General features: G+C 46.3%; 2 protein-coding genes across 2 annotated transcripts in view; one reads left to right on the forward strand and one right to left on the reverse strand.

Annotated features, from left to right (window-relative positions):
• Positions 1–3,237: 3,237 nt before the first annotated feature.
• Positions 3,238–3,678, forward strand: SCAND1 (SCAN domain containing 1; the record flags this gene model as incomplete). The annotated part of the gene is made up of 1 exon (XM_080716191.1): positions 3,238–3,678. One exon carries the CDS (start codon positions 3,238–3,240, stop codon positions 3,676–3,678), a length of 441 nt encoding a protein of 146 aa, XP_080572317.1.
• Positions 3,679–8,947: 5,269 nt separating this feature from the next.
• The window catches only part of PHF20 (PHD finger protein 20), a gene marked incomplete at both ends in the record, with an annotated part of 90,448 nt that continues 81,790 nt past the window's right edge, over positions 8,948–17,605 (reverse strand). The window contains 2 exons of the mRNA XM_080716406.1: positions 8,948–9,090; positions 15,157–15,340. Coding sequence (XP_080572532.1) covers positions 8,948–9,090; positions 15,157–15,340 — 327 coding nt within the window. The remainder of the gene's footprint in view (positions 9,091–15,156; positions 15,341–17,605) is intronic.

Genomic DNA, 17,605 nt, shown 5'->3' on the forward strand with positions numbered 1-17,605 from the left:
GTAATCCCAGCATTCAGGAGGCTGAGACAGGAGGATCGCAGTTCGCAGCCAGTCCCAGCTACTTAGTGAAGACCTCCACACCGTAGTGAGACCCTGTTTCAAAATAAAGAATAAAAAAAATAGGGCTGGGGGCTCAGCGATAGAATGCCCTTGGGTTCAATTCCCAGCACAGGGGGGAAAAAAAGTCACAACATTTGCAATATTACTATAATATTACTATAATATTTTAACAAAGATGCCCTACAAGGCTAATGATACAGTATGGTCTCATGTTAGGAATCATTTATTGGGATTCGATCCTTTTCATAAGGCTCCATTAGATATACTAAAATTATAGTCTCAAATTACAGCTTTGGCTAAGTGTAAGAAAGCCTGGCTGATGGTGCTTCTAGTCTTAAGCCTTTTAAGTATTTTTCTGTTCATATACGGGGCTGCTTGGTTTGATTATCTTGGTTATATTACTTTTTATTTGTGTGGTCTGAAAAATGAGATGGAAACAATTGATGTTTCGCAAACTAAAAGTTCCAAAATTTATATTACTAGCCTTTTCTCACAAACTAAGGGAAGGAGATGTCGGGAGCCACCTTGGGGCCGCACACTGAGATGAACATCTGGGACTAGCTCAGCTGCGTACTGACAAGGGGTGCCCTGTACAGCAAACAAACAATAAAAACCGGGCTGGGGATGCCTCCGCTAGGAAGTGGAACGCCTCTGGGTTCATTCCTCTTGCCACAATAAATACATAAATAGGGCTGGGGAGTGGCTCAGAAGTAGAATGCTTCTGGGTTCAATTCATACTCCGAATCTGGAGGGAGGGGGTACTGTAAGACATTTATGTAACTGCAATTTTCCTAGTAGTTCATTTAAAAAGTGAAAAGACACAGGTGAAATTAAATTCAATAATACTGTTTATTTGCTCCAATATATTATACTCCAGCATGTAATCAATAGAAAAAATTGCCTAGCTATTTTGTACTGAGACCCGCGTGCATTTTACATTACCGTACGTCTCAATTTGGACTAGTTACGTCGCATCAGCCGTCCTGATGGCACACACCTATAATTCCAGTACTTGAGGCTGAGGAGGATCACAGGTCTGAGTCCAGCCTCAGCAACTTACCGAGGCCTTGTTTCAAAATAAAGGAGGGGTGGGGCTGGGGCTGTGGGCAGAGGGGGAGGGGAGAAGGAGAGAAGAGGCAGAGTGGGGCAACACATTTACAGCTTTTAGAACCCAGGAGCTTTTCTACCTCTGGGCTATACTCTCAGACCTATTTTATACTTTATTTGGACACAGGGTCTCACTAAGTTGCTGAGAGCCTCACTAAACTGAGTTTGGCTTCGAACCTGTGAGATCCTCCTGTCTCAGCCTCCCAAGTGCGGGGATTACAAGCATGGGCCACCATGCCTGCCAGAGACCTTGTTTCCAAATAAAACGTAAAATTGGGCTAGTGGTGTTAGCTAGGAGGTAGATTGTCCCTGTGTTCAATCCCCAGCACCACACACACACACACACACACACACACACACACACACACACACACACTTTGTGCTAGGCATTGTGTTGAGAATCTTAAACACTTTATTTTGTTCTCAAAATAAGGTGGGCGCCACTGCCCTTGTTTATTTATTTATTTATTTTGGTGGTATTGGGGGCTCCTGGAAACCCATCTACCTCCGGGCTACACTCCCAGGCCTATTTTATATTTTTATTTGGAAACAGGGTCTCTTAAACCAGAGCGGCCGGCTTCGAACCTGCTCGATCTTCCTGTCTCCACCTCCCAAGCACGGGGATTACAAGCCTGCGCCACCACACCCGGCTGAGAGGACTTTTTTTTTGTGGGTCTGGGGATGGAACCCAGGGGCATTTGACCTCTGAGCTACATCCCCTGTCCTACTTTTTTTTTTTTTTTCTTCTTCTTTATTTTGAAACCGGGTCTCACTGAGTTGCAGAGGACCTCACTAAGTAGCTGAGGCTGTCTGCGAACCGCGATTCTCCGGGTCTCAGCCTCCCAAATGCTGGGATTACAAGCGTGCGCCACCACGCCGAGCTCTGAGAGGACTTTTTTAAAATGGAGGTTCGAGGACAGCCACGGCTCACAGAGAGACTCTCAGCCATTTATCAACCTAGCGAAACCCTGTTTCAAAACAAAAAAATAGGAGCCTGGCTGTGGTGCCACACGCTTGTAATCCCAGCATTCGGGAGGCTGAGACCGGAGGTTCACGGTTCATGGACAGCTTCAGCTACTTAGTGAGGCCCTCTGCAACTCAGCGAGACTGTTTCAAAATAAAAAGCGATTTTAAAAAATAGGGCTGGGGGTATAGCTCAAAGATAGAATGTCCCTGGGTTCCATCCCCAGTACCACAAAAATCAATCAATAAATAGCCGGGCGTGGTGGCGCACACTTGTAATCCCAGCATTCGGGAGGCTGAGACAGGAGGATCACGGTTCGTGGACAGCCTCAGCTACTCAGTGAGGCCCTTTGCAATTCAGTGAGACCCGGTTTCAAAATGAAGAATAAAAAACAGGGCAGGGGGTGTAGGTCGAAGGTCGAATGTCCCTGGGTTCCATCCCCAGGGGGAAAAAAAAAATAGGGCTGGGGATACAGCTCGGAGGTAGAATACTCCTGGGTTCCATCCTCAGTACCGCAAAATTAATTAGTTAATTAAAAGAGGATGCAGCTCAAAGGTAGAATCCCCGTAGCAAAAAAAAAAAAAAAAAAAAAAGCCCTCCCTAGCGCGGCCCTGCTGGGCGCGGGCCGGCCCCTGGGTGGGATTGGCCCGGGCTCCGCCGCGCAGGGAGGAGGCAGCACGGGCCCGGCGAGGTGCCCGGCCTGGGCGTCTACCTGGTAAGCCTGGAGCCTCTCCTCTAACTCGGCCTTCCACTCCCACTCCGACTTCCACTCCGACTCCCATTTCTTCTCCCTCTTCGACTTGGACCGCGACTCCGCCCCCGACTCCGACTCCGACCCCGACCCCGACCCGGACGCCGACTTCCCCTCGGACTCGGGCTCCGACTCAGACTCGAAGTCGGATTCGTACTCGTCCGGGGGCCCCGCGGCGCGGTCCTCCGAGCCCCCGCGCCCGCCGGGGGGCGCTGCGTGCGGAGGCCGGGGCCGGGCCGGCGCGCGCGCCGCGGGCACCATGGAGACGCCGGCTCCTTCCGCCGCCGGGAGCCGCGCGCGCAGGCGCAGTGCGGAGCCCGGAGCCGCGGGACAAAGAGTGACGCCGGAGCCAGGCATGGCGGCGACGGAGCCGAGCGCGGCAGCCCGCGGGAGCGCCCCGGCGGCGCCGCTGGAGCGGCAGGAGGAGGCCGGCCCCGAACCCAGCTCCGCGGGCTCCCGGACTGCGGCGGCCGCCCCGCCCGCGCCCCCCGTGGAGCCGCCCCTTGCGCCCGCAGCCCCGGCGCCCGCGCAGGCCGCAGCACCTCCGCGCGGCGCCCGGCCCGGCCCCGAGACCTTCCGCCAGCGTTTCCGGCAGTTCCGCTACCAGGACGCCGCGGGCCCCCGGGAGGCGTTCCGGCAGCTGCGGGAGCTCTCCCGCCAGTGGCTGCGGCCCGACATCCGCACCAAGGAGCAGATCGTGGAGATGCTGGTGCAGGAGCAGCTGCTGGCCATCTTGCCCGAGGCGACGCGGGCGCGGCAGGTCCGGCGCCGTGCGAACGTGCGCATCACCGGCTGAGCGCTCTCTCGGACTGGAGCCATGATGGGTCCGGGGGTCGGAGCCCGGCATCCCACCCCGTGTTAATGAAAAACGATTCTAACAGTTCTTGTGGCCTGGCGTGTCTTTTTCTTTCGTCCTGTGTTGGGGTTTGACCTACCAAGCTGATTCCCACCTCCTTTCTGGCTGGTGGTGAAAGGAAGTTGGAAGCCCGTGGGAATGAAGCATTGGCCGCTTCCTGGGCCTCTCTTGGCTATGGTGAGGTCCTTCATGTTGGTTTAAGACTACGGCTGTGCTTCCCCACATCTGTGAAGTTTTTCTGCTGGACTCCCAACGACCCACTTGAGTTTCCTTTATTTAGTGGGAGGCTATGTCATGAAGATTTCAGCAGTCTTTCGTTTCTCCTCTGCCTCTTACCAAGACTGTAATCTCAGTTTATTTCCCTACGTTAAAAGATGGATAGCAATGCGTCGTGGTTGTGGAATCCAGCAGGCAAAATAGCTGAATCAGTTAAGTGCTCACTTCACTGGCTGCCTTGTGCCAATACAGCTACCAACTTGCCCCACCCGCCCTCCAGGCTTCCCAAAAGGCCCAACTTAGTGGGCTATTTTAATACGAAGTGTTTTACTGCTTGCCTTTCAGTTGGCAAGTAATAAAATCTAGAAGCCTGGTGAGGCTTTGGCCCACCCAGGAGGAGCTAGGTGGAGTCATTGGAAGTTTGGGTTGGTTGTGGAACAATCCTGCTTGCAGAAGATACCATCTAATTGGACCTAAGAAAGGACAAGCCTATCTTGTGCTGTTCCCAGTAATCAAAATATGTCTGCAGCTCATACCACAAACTGATCAAGATGATTGGGGGGTGGCATTGTTTTTGAATATTACAAACTATTATTAAAAAAGAATTTTGAGGCACGTATGGCGATGCACGCTTGTAATGCCAGCATTTGGGAGGCTGATACAGGAGAATTGCAGCCCCATTTTGGTGAGGCCCTCCACAACTCAGTGTGACCCTGTTTCAAAATAAAAGAATAAAAAATAGGGCTGGGGATGTCGCTGGGAGGTAGAATGCCCCTGGGTTCCATCCCCAGTACTGCAAAACAATAAATTTTTTTTTGTACATTTTCTTGGAATTTCTTGGCAGTGTTTGTATCTACCTCCCTACAAAAGATGTGTTTAAAAGATAAAAGGGGGGGGGGGAGCAGACGTGGTGGCACACACTTGTAATCCCAGCATTCGGGAGGCTGAGACAGGAGGATCCCGGACAGCCTCAGCTACCTAGTGAGGCCCTCTGCAACTCAGTGAGACCCGGTTTCAAAAATAAAGAATGAAAAGTAGGGCAGGGGGTATAGCTCGGAGGTCGAATGCCCCTGGGTTCCACCCCCAGACCCACAAAAAAAAAAAAAGGATAATAAAAAAATAAAAGCAGCGGTGTGGGGGGGGGGGCTTGCACACTTGTAATCCCTGCACTTGGGAGGCGGAAACGGGAGAATCGTGCAGGTTTGAAGCCAGCCGCACTGGCTTAAGAGACCCTGTTTCCAAATAAAAATATTTTAAAAACTAGGTCTGGGAGTGGAGCCCGGAGGTAGAAGGGTTTCCAGGAACCCGAGTACCACCAAAATAAAAAAAAGATAAAAGCAAAGCCAGGCCAGATGATGCACGCTTGTAATCCCAGCATTTGCGAGGCTGAGACCAGAGGATGACAGATGTCCTCAGACACTTCGTTGAGGTCCTTTGCAACTCAGCGAGGCCCTGCTTCAAAATAAAAATAAAAAATAGGGCTGGGAGTGTCGCTCAGAGGTTAAATGCCCCTGGGTTCTATCCCCAGTAAACCCCCACCCCGCCATGAAAAAAGCTGGGTGTGGTATTCCATGCCCGTAGCCCCAGTACTTGGGATGCTGAGACATGATGGTCACATGTTCATGGAGAGCCTCAGGCAACATGTGAAGACTCAACCTACTGAGAACTTGTTTCAAAAATTTTAAAAAAGGGCTGGGGATGCAACTTAGAAGTAGAGTGCCCCTGGGTTCAATCTTCAGTACTACACACACAAAAATAAATACATAAAAAAGCACAGGTGGTGATGGATGTCTGTAATTCCAGTACTTGAGAGAATAAAGACGGGAGACTACAGGTTTCAGGACAGCCTCAAAAAGTTGGCAAATTGTTTCAAAATAAAAAATGCCCCAGGATTCAACCTTCACTGCCCCCCAACACCCTACATAAATAAAGCAGATATGGTTACAGGAGTGTGTGTGTGTGTGTGTGTGTCACTGGGAATGGAACTGGGCATTCAGCTTCCAAGCTCTATTCTTTATTTTTGAAACAGTCTCACTAGGTTGTGAAGGGTCTCATTAAGTAGCTAAGGCTGGCTGTGATCCTTCTCTCTCAGCCTCTCAAGTATTTGAATTACAACTGTACACCACCATATCCAGCTTACAGAAGATTAAAACAGCCGGGCGTGGTGGCACAAGCTTGTAATCCCCGTGCTTGGGAGGCGAAGACAGGAGGATCGCGCAGGTTTGAAGCCAGCCTCTCTGGCTTAAGAGACCCTGTTTAAAAAAAAAAATACATATATACATATACATATATATGTATGTATGTATGTATGTATGTGTATGTCTGGGAGTGTAGCCCAGAGGTAGAAAGGTTTCCAGGAACCCCAGTACCACACACACACAAAAAAGATGAAAACATATTTAAAATAGGATAAGAGCCGGGCGTGGTGGCGCACGCTTGTAATCCCAGCATTTGGGAGGCTGAGACCAGAGGATCGCGGTTCGTGGACAGCCTCAGCTACTTAGTGAGGCCCTCTGCAACTCAGTGAGACCCGGTTTTAAAATAAAGAATAAATAAATAAAGCAGGGAGTGTAGCTCAGAGGTCGAATGCCCCTGGGTTCCATCCCCAAACCCGCAAAAAAAAAAAAAAAAAAAAAAAAAAAATAGGATAAGAACTTTATAATTCAGTAATTTGTGACTGAAACAAAGCAACAAGATCTGTTTTATTTTTTCCAATACAGATACAGGAGTTTGCATGTTTTGCAAATATTGCTCCAAAGCAACGTTTCTATATACAACGCCCTCTGTTCTAACAGCCGTAAACATAGACAGATGTATCCACAGTGCAGTGTTGGCTCATCAAGAATCCACCTTGCATAAATTCACTCAAGCAAAATTAGTCAAACCGGAAGTCTTTTTATCAAGGCAGTTGTTTTTTGTAGGTGGATAGTTTTTCTCAAAAGACAAAACTTAGGTAGTGCACATATTTCTAACTGGTATCAGCAATGTTTGCAAATAAGTTTCCAGTGCTCCAACTTGGGGTTAATTTACGTTGACCCAGGAATTGGGACTGGAGCCCCTCCACATGGCTTTAGTTAGGGAAGCACATTGAGGTTATCAGAATTCGGGGGTTCTTGCTTCCCTAAGAACAAAATTCAAATTCAAAATGAGTGAAAACCAGATTATTTCCTTTATAAAACCTAAATGATAAACTCATAATGGCCATTTGGCAAAACTAGGGTAATTCAACTTCTTTTTTTCTCTTTGAACAAGACACAAAATTGATTACCTTAAAAATTACAGCTTCCCCAGATGCCATACTCAATGTTAAAAAAATGCTAACTCACAATTGTAACAATAAAAAAAAATCATTCTGTTCTCTTTTCAGACAAGCATCAGACATGTCTTAAAATGCAGCTATAAGCATTCTTCCCACACCAGAAACACCGATGTGAGCTGTGGGAAGCGACCTCTTATTGAGGAATTCTATCTGCTCGGTTCCAGATGTTACAGCCGCATGTATTCCCTTTGATAATCAGCTACATGGGTCAACCAGGTCAACTTATCCTATAATTCATTTTATATCAAATGGTGAACAAATCACTACACAAAACATTCCCTGGAACATCTTAGTTACAGAGGCCTAAATTCATTACCACAATGACCTGCGCCTTAAAATGAATCATTTCAAAGGTTTCTGGAGATACTGTCATTGCTGTTGAGATATTGGCTACTTCACGTTTACATAGTAAATATTTGCAGCATATAACATTACAGATTCATAAACCCATAATTAACTTGTGTTAATGGACAACTGTGCTTTGATTTTTGCCTTTAGTGATAAGAAAATGAGTGAAATGGGTCACCCCTCAAAGCATGGAACATTTTAACTCTGCCTAGTAAGGAAAAACAAAATACAGCAATTACACGTGCAACCGGAACCTGCAAAAGTTAACACATATATTGTCTCAAAAGGTACAAATAGGTAGTACCTGGACCTTAAGCAGCATAATCACCTGATCTCACAGAGTAATAAACAGGAAATTTTAAAGTTTAAAGTATAGTAACAATTCTGAAGACAGCTTTCAGGGAAGGATAAACGCGGTAATAAACAATCTCAGGTTCATTGGCGATATAAAAGAAGGCGATTCCCCACGCCACATTCTTTGTAACAAATTTTTACAGTGAAAGAGTTCAAGATTTTGGGAAACTTTTTTGGACTTTAAATAAAACCGGGAAGCTGTCACTATTAAGAAGTAGGTAGAAAATGCTGTCCTTTGGGTTTCCAGACCCTGCCTGCTTCAGTTTGGAATTCCTCCTAGATCCTCATTACAGCAAGGTTCTAGTCCCTTCACCAGCTGTACCGGCTCTGCAACAAAAGCCTCGATCCAGCCAACTCTGGGGTGAAAAGCATATAAAACTCGCCCCCATACCATGAGGTCATGCAAGAGATGTGGTGAGAAGAGGGAAGAGTCCTGAGGAGAAGACAGGGCCGCCGAGGCCTCTGCTTCCCAACCTCCACAGCACAGCGAAGTCCCAACATTCCCGAGAAGCTGGAAAATGAGAATGATACCTGTTGCCTAAACACCGTGCCAGGCAGAAACCAAAAGGTTTGGCATGTGCCTCAACCTGACAGAAAAAATCAATTAAATAAACTGCAAATTGAATTTACAACTATTTTCCAACAATTTTGGCTCTCATTCCATTTATCATCAGTGGCACGATTTCAAGTGAAGTTTGTGCAAAAAAGACGCTCTTCATTCAACGATGTGCACAGAAGGGAATCCTAAGAGTGTACTTGCTACCTTCTTGGTAGGCTTCCAGATCAGAGTGCCCTGCCCTCCAGGAGCCAAAATGGCCTCTTTGTCCACCGTCCATCACATTCCTTCCTGGCCAGATCCCTGAAGTCAGACAGTGTCACGTGCATTCGGCATGCTAGGTTTATTTATTTAAATATGCGAAGCTCCTCCTGCAGGTGCCTGGATTGTGCCCCATTAGTCTCGGGTTCTATGTTTCATGTTGAGCAGCAGAGGGCAATCTGCTGCACCTTGCCCAGGTCCATCAGCAGCTGCTTAATGCAATGCTTCAGCTGTGGAAGCCTGGCCAGCGGCTCTGGGGGCTCCAGCTCCCCAGTGTAGTCCAGCCAGCTCTCCAGCACTGCCAACACAAAAAGAGAGGACCAGTGAGCTCCCAACACTCGATCTGCAAGAACCCCGGCAAGAGTCTCCGCTTGTTATCCCATCTGACCATGGGGAAGTAGAGGGAAGGCCATTTCAGCCAGTGTTGCGACACCTCCCCCAAAAAGCAACACTCTTGGGACAGACTGACTGACAGCAGAGCAGACCAAAAGAACTCTCTATGACAATGGAAAGGACCCACATCTCTGCTGTCCAACACAGAAGCCACTGGCCACACCTGTTAGACTTGAAACGTGGCTAGTGCAACTGAAGAATTGAATTTTAAGTCTTATTTAATTTTAATTAAATAGCCGTCCACTGCTAGTGGCTCCTGCATTAGACAGGAGTCTAGGGCTTTAAAGAGCCCCTGGTTCTCAGAGTCACTGCCTACTCTCTAGAGCTTCCCATGCTGGAAATTAAGAGAGCACTGTAGGTTAGCCTTCTATCAAGAAAGAAAATCTGCAGGGACCTGAGAAGGACTGCTTTATCACCATCAATTCTGATTTGCTTCATATTACTGATGCATAATTATTGTTTATATAAAATACTCTTATTTCTCCCTTTAAGTATATTTTTATTTTTGCAGTACTATGGATAGAACCCAGGGGCATTCTACTTCCAAATTACACCCCTATCTTTCATTTTTTTATTTTGAAACAGGATCTCACTGAGTTGCAAAGGGCCTCACTAAATAGCTGAGGATGTCCGCAAACTGCAATCTCCTGTTTCAGCCTCCCAAATGCTGGGATTATAAGTGTGCACCACCATGCCCGGCTCCCTTTAAGTATTTAATGTAAGGCTGGGCATTGTGGCGCATACTTGAAATCCCAATATTTAGGAGACTGAGACAGGAAGATTGCAGGTTTGAGGACAGCCTCAGCAGGTAGACTTTTTTTTTTTTTTCTTCCCTTTGGAGGTACTAGAGATGGAACCCAGGAGCATTCTTACTCTGAGCTACAACTCCAGCCCTATTTTTTATTCTTGATTTTGAAACAGGGTCACACTGAGTTGCAAAGTAGTTGAGGCTGCCCGTGAACGGTGATCCTCTTGTCTCAGCCTCCCAAATGCTGGGATTACAAGTGTGTACCACCATGCTTGGCTAGTGAGACTCTTACTAACCCAGTGTTTATAAAATTAAAAAAAAAAAAAATAGGGCTGGGGGTGTAGCTTGGAGGTAGAATGCCTCTGGGTTCAATCCCCAGTGCTACCCCTCCCACGGTATTTAATGTAAAATGTCTATATACTAATATAGACTGGATTCACTGTAATTCACTGTATTCGCTGTAATTCACTCACTGTCTAGAAAGCTATCTTGCTGTGAGTGCAGGGACTTCTTTGCAGAGAGATGCTTGTTCTTCCCTAATCTACCCCGATGCTCTGGCATTCACGGAGAGGCCATCTGGGAAACTGCACCTGGGACAAGAGCCAGCCTGTGCTTACTCGGCCGGCCTGTAACCTTTCTAGGCCATCCACCAATTTGTACTGAGCACCTTCTAGACCCTGTAGAGTAGAAAGAAAACCCTCCCCGTGCCTGTTCCTCAAGCAGCCCGTTGGCGCCACACAATTCCCTCTGTTCCTCAGCATGCCCTACCTTTCTTCTCCACCCTGCTAAGTCCTCTATTCCCTACAAGCTACTCCTTAGGAATACAAGCCCAATTCTGTACCCCAGCCCTGGCCTGTGTTCAGGGTACTGTGGTCTCACATACTCCCTTAAGCATTTACCGTGGCTTTGATTTCAGGAAGTGGGATGATTTAATTATCTTTCATAATGAACTGAAGATTTGACTCTGATGAATCTTACAATGTGAAAGTCTGTTTACCTAAATGAAATCCTTCAGCTCTATCATCGATTTCCATGTGCCCTTGATGCCTCTCAGTTCCGGACTATTAGAACGAGGGAGAGCAGGTGGGCCACAGGTCAGCAAGACACACAAGAGGTCCTCTGGGAGGCCAGAGGGAGCCCGGGCCCCTTGCCACACTGCCTCAGTAAGCCCGGGGCTGGAGAAATATGAGGTCTGCACAGGCTCAGCTCTGCCCTGAACTGTTGCTCTGGTAACAGTTGCTCATTGACCTCGTTTCCATGGAGCTAAGCCTCCACTCGGGGACCCAGAGCCACGTCTGTGATTCTCTTAACACCTACAATTTCCAATCTGGCATTCAATCTTCTCAGCTAGTTTTTCACAGATAGGGGCATCTGTTACAATTCTAAGGAGCCCAAGAAAAGTCTTCTAAATAAAAGAGACAGAAACACCCTTCCAGATGTGGTTATCAGGCTCAGGACATACGCTCAAGGACACGGAGGTCAAGGGTCTGTCCCTCAGCCTTCCTAACCCATCCAGGGCTCGCCCTGTCCACCTCGAATCTTCCTCTCACTGGAACTGAGGTCTGGATCAGTCCCAGAGTTCAGGGAGGCTTCCTGTCACCACTCCCCTCCCCTGGAACGGCCCCCTTCACAAAGGCCTATTGGCCACACCCCATGACCCTAATTGTAGAGGCTGGCATCTTTCTGTGAGTTATTTCATGTATGTTTTATACGCTTAATTGAAGTCATCCTAGTCTATCACCTGAATCCTCCTCAGACAGAACATTTATTTCCTCTTTGGGCTCTTTTGTTGTTGTTTTTGTGGTACTAGATATTGAACTCAGGTGCATTCTACCTCTGAGCTACAGCCCCAGCCCTATTTATTAATTTATTTGGTACTAGGGGTGAAACCAAGGGGCCTTTTACCTCCAGGAAATACCTCCATCCATATTTTATTTTTTTATTTGGAAAGAGAGTCTCGCTAAGTTGCTGAGAGCCTCATTGAGGCTCTTGAGTTTTTAGGATATATGAGTCTTTGTTTTTTTGCAGTACTGGAAGTGGAACCCAGGGGCATTCTACCTCTAAGCTATACCCTCAGCCCTATTACTTGTTCTTTATTTTGAAACAGTGTCTCACTAATAGCTCAGGGTGGCTGGGAACCTGAAATCCTCCTGTCTCAGTTTCCAAAGTACTGAGATTAAAAACCTGCCCCCATACTCAGCTTTTGTTTTTATTTTGAAACAGGATCTCACTAGGTTGAGAGTCTCAGTACTTGCTGAGGCTATCCTTGAACCTGTGATCTTCTAGTCTTAACCTTCCAAGTACTGGGAATTACAAGTGTGCTTCACCATGCCTGGCTGAGGCTCTTATTTTTTATTTGGAAATAGGGTCTCGCTAAACTGCTGAAGCTGGCTTCCAACCTGTGATCCTCCCGTCTAAGCCTCCCAAGTACTGGGATTATAGGCATGTGCCTCCATACATGGCTTAGTTTTCATTTTGAAACAGTCTTGTTAAGCTACCACATTGGTCTTAGAACCTATGTTTCCCCAGTCTCAGCTGCCCATTGTACTGGGATCATAGACAAGTGCCACCAAATAAGTACTGGGGATTGAACCTAGGAGTGCTCTAACCACTCATTTTCTTCTGTTCTTATTCATTTATTTATTCATTCATTTATTCATTCATTTATTCATTCATTTATTCATTCATTCATTCATTCATTTATACATACTTGGACTTGAACCAAGGGGTACTCTACCACTAAGCTATATCCATAAGCCTTTTTATCTTTTAGAGACAGGGACTTGCTAAATTGGCTAAGCTGACTTCCAATTTATAATCCTCCTGCCTCAACCTCTAAATAGCTGAAATTACAGGCACTACAATGCCCAGCAATTAGGCTCCATTCTTAAAATGAAAATATTCAAAAAAATAAGAAAGAATTTTATCTTTAAAACCAAAATTGGCAAAAACAAAGAAACAAAACAAAATTTTAATTATTATTATTATTATTAATTTTTTTTTTTTTTTTGGTGGTACTGAGGGTAGAACCCAGAGGCTTTCTACCTCTGGGCTATCCTCCCAGACCTATTTTATACTTTATTTGGACACAGGGTCTCACTAAGTTGCTGAGAGCCTCACTAAGTGCTGAGACTGGATTCGAACCTGTGCGATTCTCCTGTCTCAGTTGCCCCCAAAATATTTATTTTTTATAAAGCAACCCCCCCCCAAATTGGCAACTTCCTGGGGATCAAGAAGTTGATTATGTCATCATCACAAGTTCAGTCCTCCAGGCCTGTCTATTACCACCAAAATCTGTGAAAAATCCCTGCATGGATACTTAGATGAGTGCCTAAATCTCTACTGGCTAAAGAGAAGGTTTCATTTTAGATCTACGTGTGTGTATTACTGGAGATTAAACCTAGTGGATTCTACCTCCAAAGCCAATCCCCCAGTCATATGTATGTATGTATTTGGCAATACTGGGGATGGAACCCAGGGCCATTTTACCTCCAAGATACACCTCCAGTCCTATTTTTTATTCTTTATTTTGAAACAGTTCTCACTAAATTGTAGAAGGCCTCACTAAGTAGCTGAGGCTGGCTGTGAACCTGTGGTCTTCCTGTCTCAGCCTCCCAAGTACTGGGGATTACAAGCGTGTGCCACCATGCTTGGCCCTATTTTATTTTTTATTTGGACACAGGGTCACACCAAGTTGCTGAGAGACTCACTAAGTTCCAGAAGCTGGCCATAAACTTGGGATCCTCCTGTCTCAGCCTCCTGAGTAACTGGAATTGCAAGTGTGTGCCACCATGCCTGGCTTCATTTTGGATTCTATAAAAGGTTAGATATGAAAGGCTTTTCAGATACATTCTCAAATATCCTAAAAAAAATCCAGCCAAGCCGGGTGTGGTGGTGCACGCTTGTAATCCCCGCGCTTGGGAGGTGGAGACAGGAGGATCGCGCAGGTTCGAAGCCAGCCGCGCTGGCTTACGAGACCCTGTTTCAAAAATATAAAAAAATAGGTCTGGGAGTGTAACCCGGAGGTTGAAGGGCTTCCAGGAACCCCAGTACCACCAAAAAAAAAAAAAAAAAAATCCAGCCAAGCTGGGCGTGGTGGCGCACGCTTGTAATCCCCGCACTTGGGAGGCTGAGACAGGAGGATCACACGGTTCGAAACCAGCCTCAGCTACTTAGTGAGGCTCTCAGCAACTTAGTGAGACCCTGTTTCCAAATAAAATATAAAAAAGAGTATAGCCCGGAGGTAGAAAGTATAGCCCGGAGATAAAAAGCCTCTGGGTTCCACCCCCAGTACCACCAAAAAAAAAAAAAAAAAAAAAAAAAAAAAAAATCAAGCCAAAATTTTAATTTTCCACAAAACATTGTTAGTAAAGATCAAGAATAGCTGGGTAAAGTGACACACACTTGTAATCCCTATACTTGGGAGGCTGAGACAGAAAGAGTGCAGGTTCGAGGCCAGCCTCAGCAAATAATGAGACTCATCAACCTAGAGGGAACCTGTTTCAAAATTAAACTAAAAAATAGGGCTGAGGGTATGGCTCAGAGACAGAGCCCCCAGGCTCAATCCCGAAAACCATATACACACAAGAGATTGGCTGTAGGAGGATCACAGATTTGAGGAGTCTCAACAACACAGCAAGATTCTCAGCAACCCAGGGAAACTGTTTCAAAATAAAAAATAAAATAGGGCTGGGGATGTAGCTGAGAGGTAGACCACCCCTGAGTTCAATCCCCAGAAAAAAAAAAGAATGGTTCAGATTACGATTTTTCTGCAAGCAGAGTCCAGCTGCTTTTCTTCTTTATCTGTGTCTCTGTTTTGTTTATGTAGTGCTGGGGATTAACCCCAGGGCTTCCCACAATCTACCCTCTATACCCACGGCCCTACAGACTTGCCTCTGCAGGAAGAATTAGACACATGAGTAAGACCCCGACATCATCAAACTTTATATGTGTCAAATAAAAATTAATATAAGGTTTATCCACCTTGAAGGAAGAATAAAGGTAGAGTAAGGGTGAAAAAAAGAGGTATGGATCTTGCTGTCCCTGGATAGACAGATTGTGGGAACCAAGAAAAAAGGAACACTTGAGTCCGTGAGTTCAAGACCAGCCTGGGCAAACACAGACCCTGTTTCAGAAAAACAACACAAAAACCCAGAAAACAGCTCACTGGGAGGAGGAGCAGAGTGCCTGCTAATGGGCAGGGGGCCAGAGGAGAAGCCCTACCGTCCAACTCCTTCTCAATGGAGTCCATTCTATGCGTGACTTCATCCTGAAGGGATTCCACGTGCGTCAGCAGGTTAAACTGCCACTGGTGCTGGGAGCTCAACAGCCCCTCTCCACCTCTGTCCAGCAGCTTCCGAGCAGGGGCTTCATCTGGTAGGACCTTTTTGGAGACACATTCCCTCACCTAAAGGAGCAATGACATTTCAGTTGAGTGGAGAGAGCCCCTAGCCCCTTTTCCCACTAGCCAGTGTTTGCAACCCTCTGATTACACATTTGCCATGTGAATAATCTAAACCCCATCTCCCTTTCCTCCTTCCCAAACAGGTGCTGGGTGGAAAGCCCACGCACTGCACCAATGCTGCCTCTGTGGCTCAGGAGCCCAGCAGAGGCTTTCTTCGGCCAGCCCAATGTCCCAGTATGATGTAGGACTCACTCATTTGGACAGGGCTGGCTCTGTCTCTTGCTGAAACTGTGAGTTTCAGTTCCTCACTCTGAGCTTTCATTCCCTCAATGAAAAGATGGAGGTACTATAATCCACATTGAAGGCTCATGAGGTTAAAATAGGATAAGGTAATGGCTTACAGTTAGCTTACAATTACTGACAGAGATGTTTATTCCTGGTTGCCTTGCTCAAGACAGATATTTTCTGGATTTTGTTTTGTTTGTACTAGGAATTAAACCCAGAGGCACTCTAACTGCTGAGCTACACCCCCGGACCTTCTTAATTAATTAATTCATTGTACTAGGGATTGAACCCAGAGGCATTCTACCTCTGAGCTACACCCCACCCTATTTTATTTTATATCTTGAAACAGCCTCACTAAGTTGCTGAGGCTGTCCTCAAACCTGGGATCCTCCTGATCCTACTCGGCCTCACAAGTACTGGGATTACAGGTATGTAGCACCATGCTTGGCTTGTATTATGTAGCAGAAAACCTGCACAGTCCACAAAATTACAAAAATTTTTGGAGTTTGATATCTCAACCTCTCATTCATTCATTCATTCATTCATTCATTTGACATGAAATAGAAGCCAGGCATGGTAGCACACACTTATAAGCCCAGCATGCAGGAGGCTGAGACTGGAGGATTGTGGTTCATGGGCAGCCTCAGCCACTTAGTAAGGCCCTCTATAACATAGTGAAACCCTGTTTCAAAATAAAGAATAAAAGCCGGGCGTGGTGGCGCATGCTTGTAATCCCTGCGCTTGGGAGGCTGAGACAGGAGGATCACACAGGTTCGAAGCCAACCTCAGATACTGAGTGAGGCTCTCTGCAACTTAGTGAGACTGTTTCCAAATAAAATATAAAAAATCCCCATCCCTATTTTTTTATTCTTTATTTTGAAACAGGGTCTCACTGAGTTGCAAAGGGCCTCACTAAGTAGCTGAGGCTGGCGGTGAAACTGAATCCTCCTATCTCAGCCTCCCAAATGTTGGGAATACAAGCATGGGCCACCATGCCCAGCTAAGACTCTGTTTCTAAATAAGAAATAAAATCGGGCTAAGAGTGTAGTTTGGAGGTAGAATGCCTCTGGGTTCAATCCCAGTAGCATTAAGAAAAAGAGCCGGGCGCGGTGGCGCACGCTTGCAATCCCCGCGTTTGGGAGGTGGAGACAGGAGGATTGCGCCGGTTTGAAGCCAGCCGTGCTGGCTTAAGAGACCCTGTTTCCAAAAATAAAAAAAGTATAAAATAGGTCTGGGAGTGTAGCCCAGAGGTAGAAGGGCTTCCAGGAACACCAGTACCACAAAAAGAAAGAAAAAAAAAGAAAGAAAGAAAGAAAGAAAGAAAGAAAGAAAGAAAGAGAAATAAAGGAAGGAAGGGAGGGAGGAAGAGAGAGAGAGAAAGAAAGAAAACAATGTTCAACCAGGTGTGGTGGTGCACACTTGTAATCCCAGTACTTAGAAAGCTGACACAGGAGAATCACAGGTTTGTGGCCAGCCTCAGTAACCTAGTGAGGCCTTCTGCAACTTAGTGTGACTCTGTTTCAAAATAAAAATAAAAATAAAATATGGCTGGACATGTAGCTTGAAGGTAGAATGCCCCTGGACTCAATCCCCAGTGTACATGTACACGTGCGTACGTACACACACACACACACACACACACACACACACACACACACACAAACGCTCTCTCTCATAAATTTTTTTTCCAATTCAAGTTTCATTTTCTTCGTTTATTTTTGTAATACTGGGGATGGAACCCAGGGACATTCTACCTCTGCGCTACACTCCTAGCCCTATTTTTATTATTTATTTTAAAACAGGGTCTCACTAAGTTGCAGAAGGCCTCACTTAGCTGAGGCTGGCCTTGAACTTGGCAATCTTCCTGTCTCAGCCTCTCAAGCACTGGGATTACAAGCATGCACCATCACACCTGGCTCATTTTCTTCAAGTTTTAACCAACCTTTTCTCCTTGTTACCTCTTACCTTTCCACCGTATAACCC

This window comes from Muscardinus avellanarius, assembly GCF_963383645.1.
Source record: "Muscardinus avellanarius genome assembly, chromosome: 19".
Classification (NCBI taxonomy): Eukaryota; Metazoa; Chordata; class Mammalia; order Rodentia; family Gliridae; genus Muscardinus; species Muscardinus avellanarius.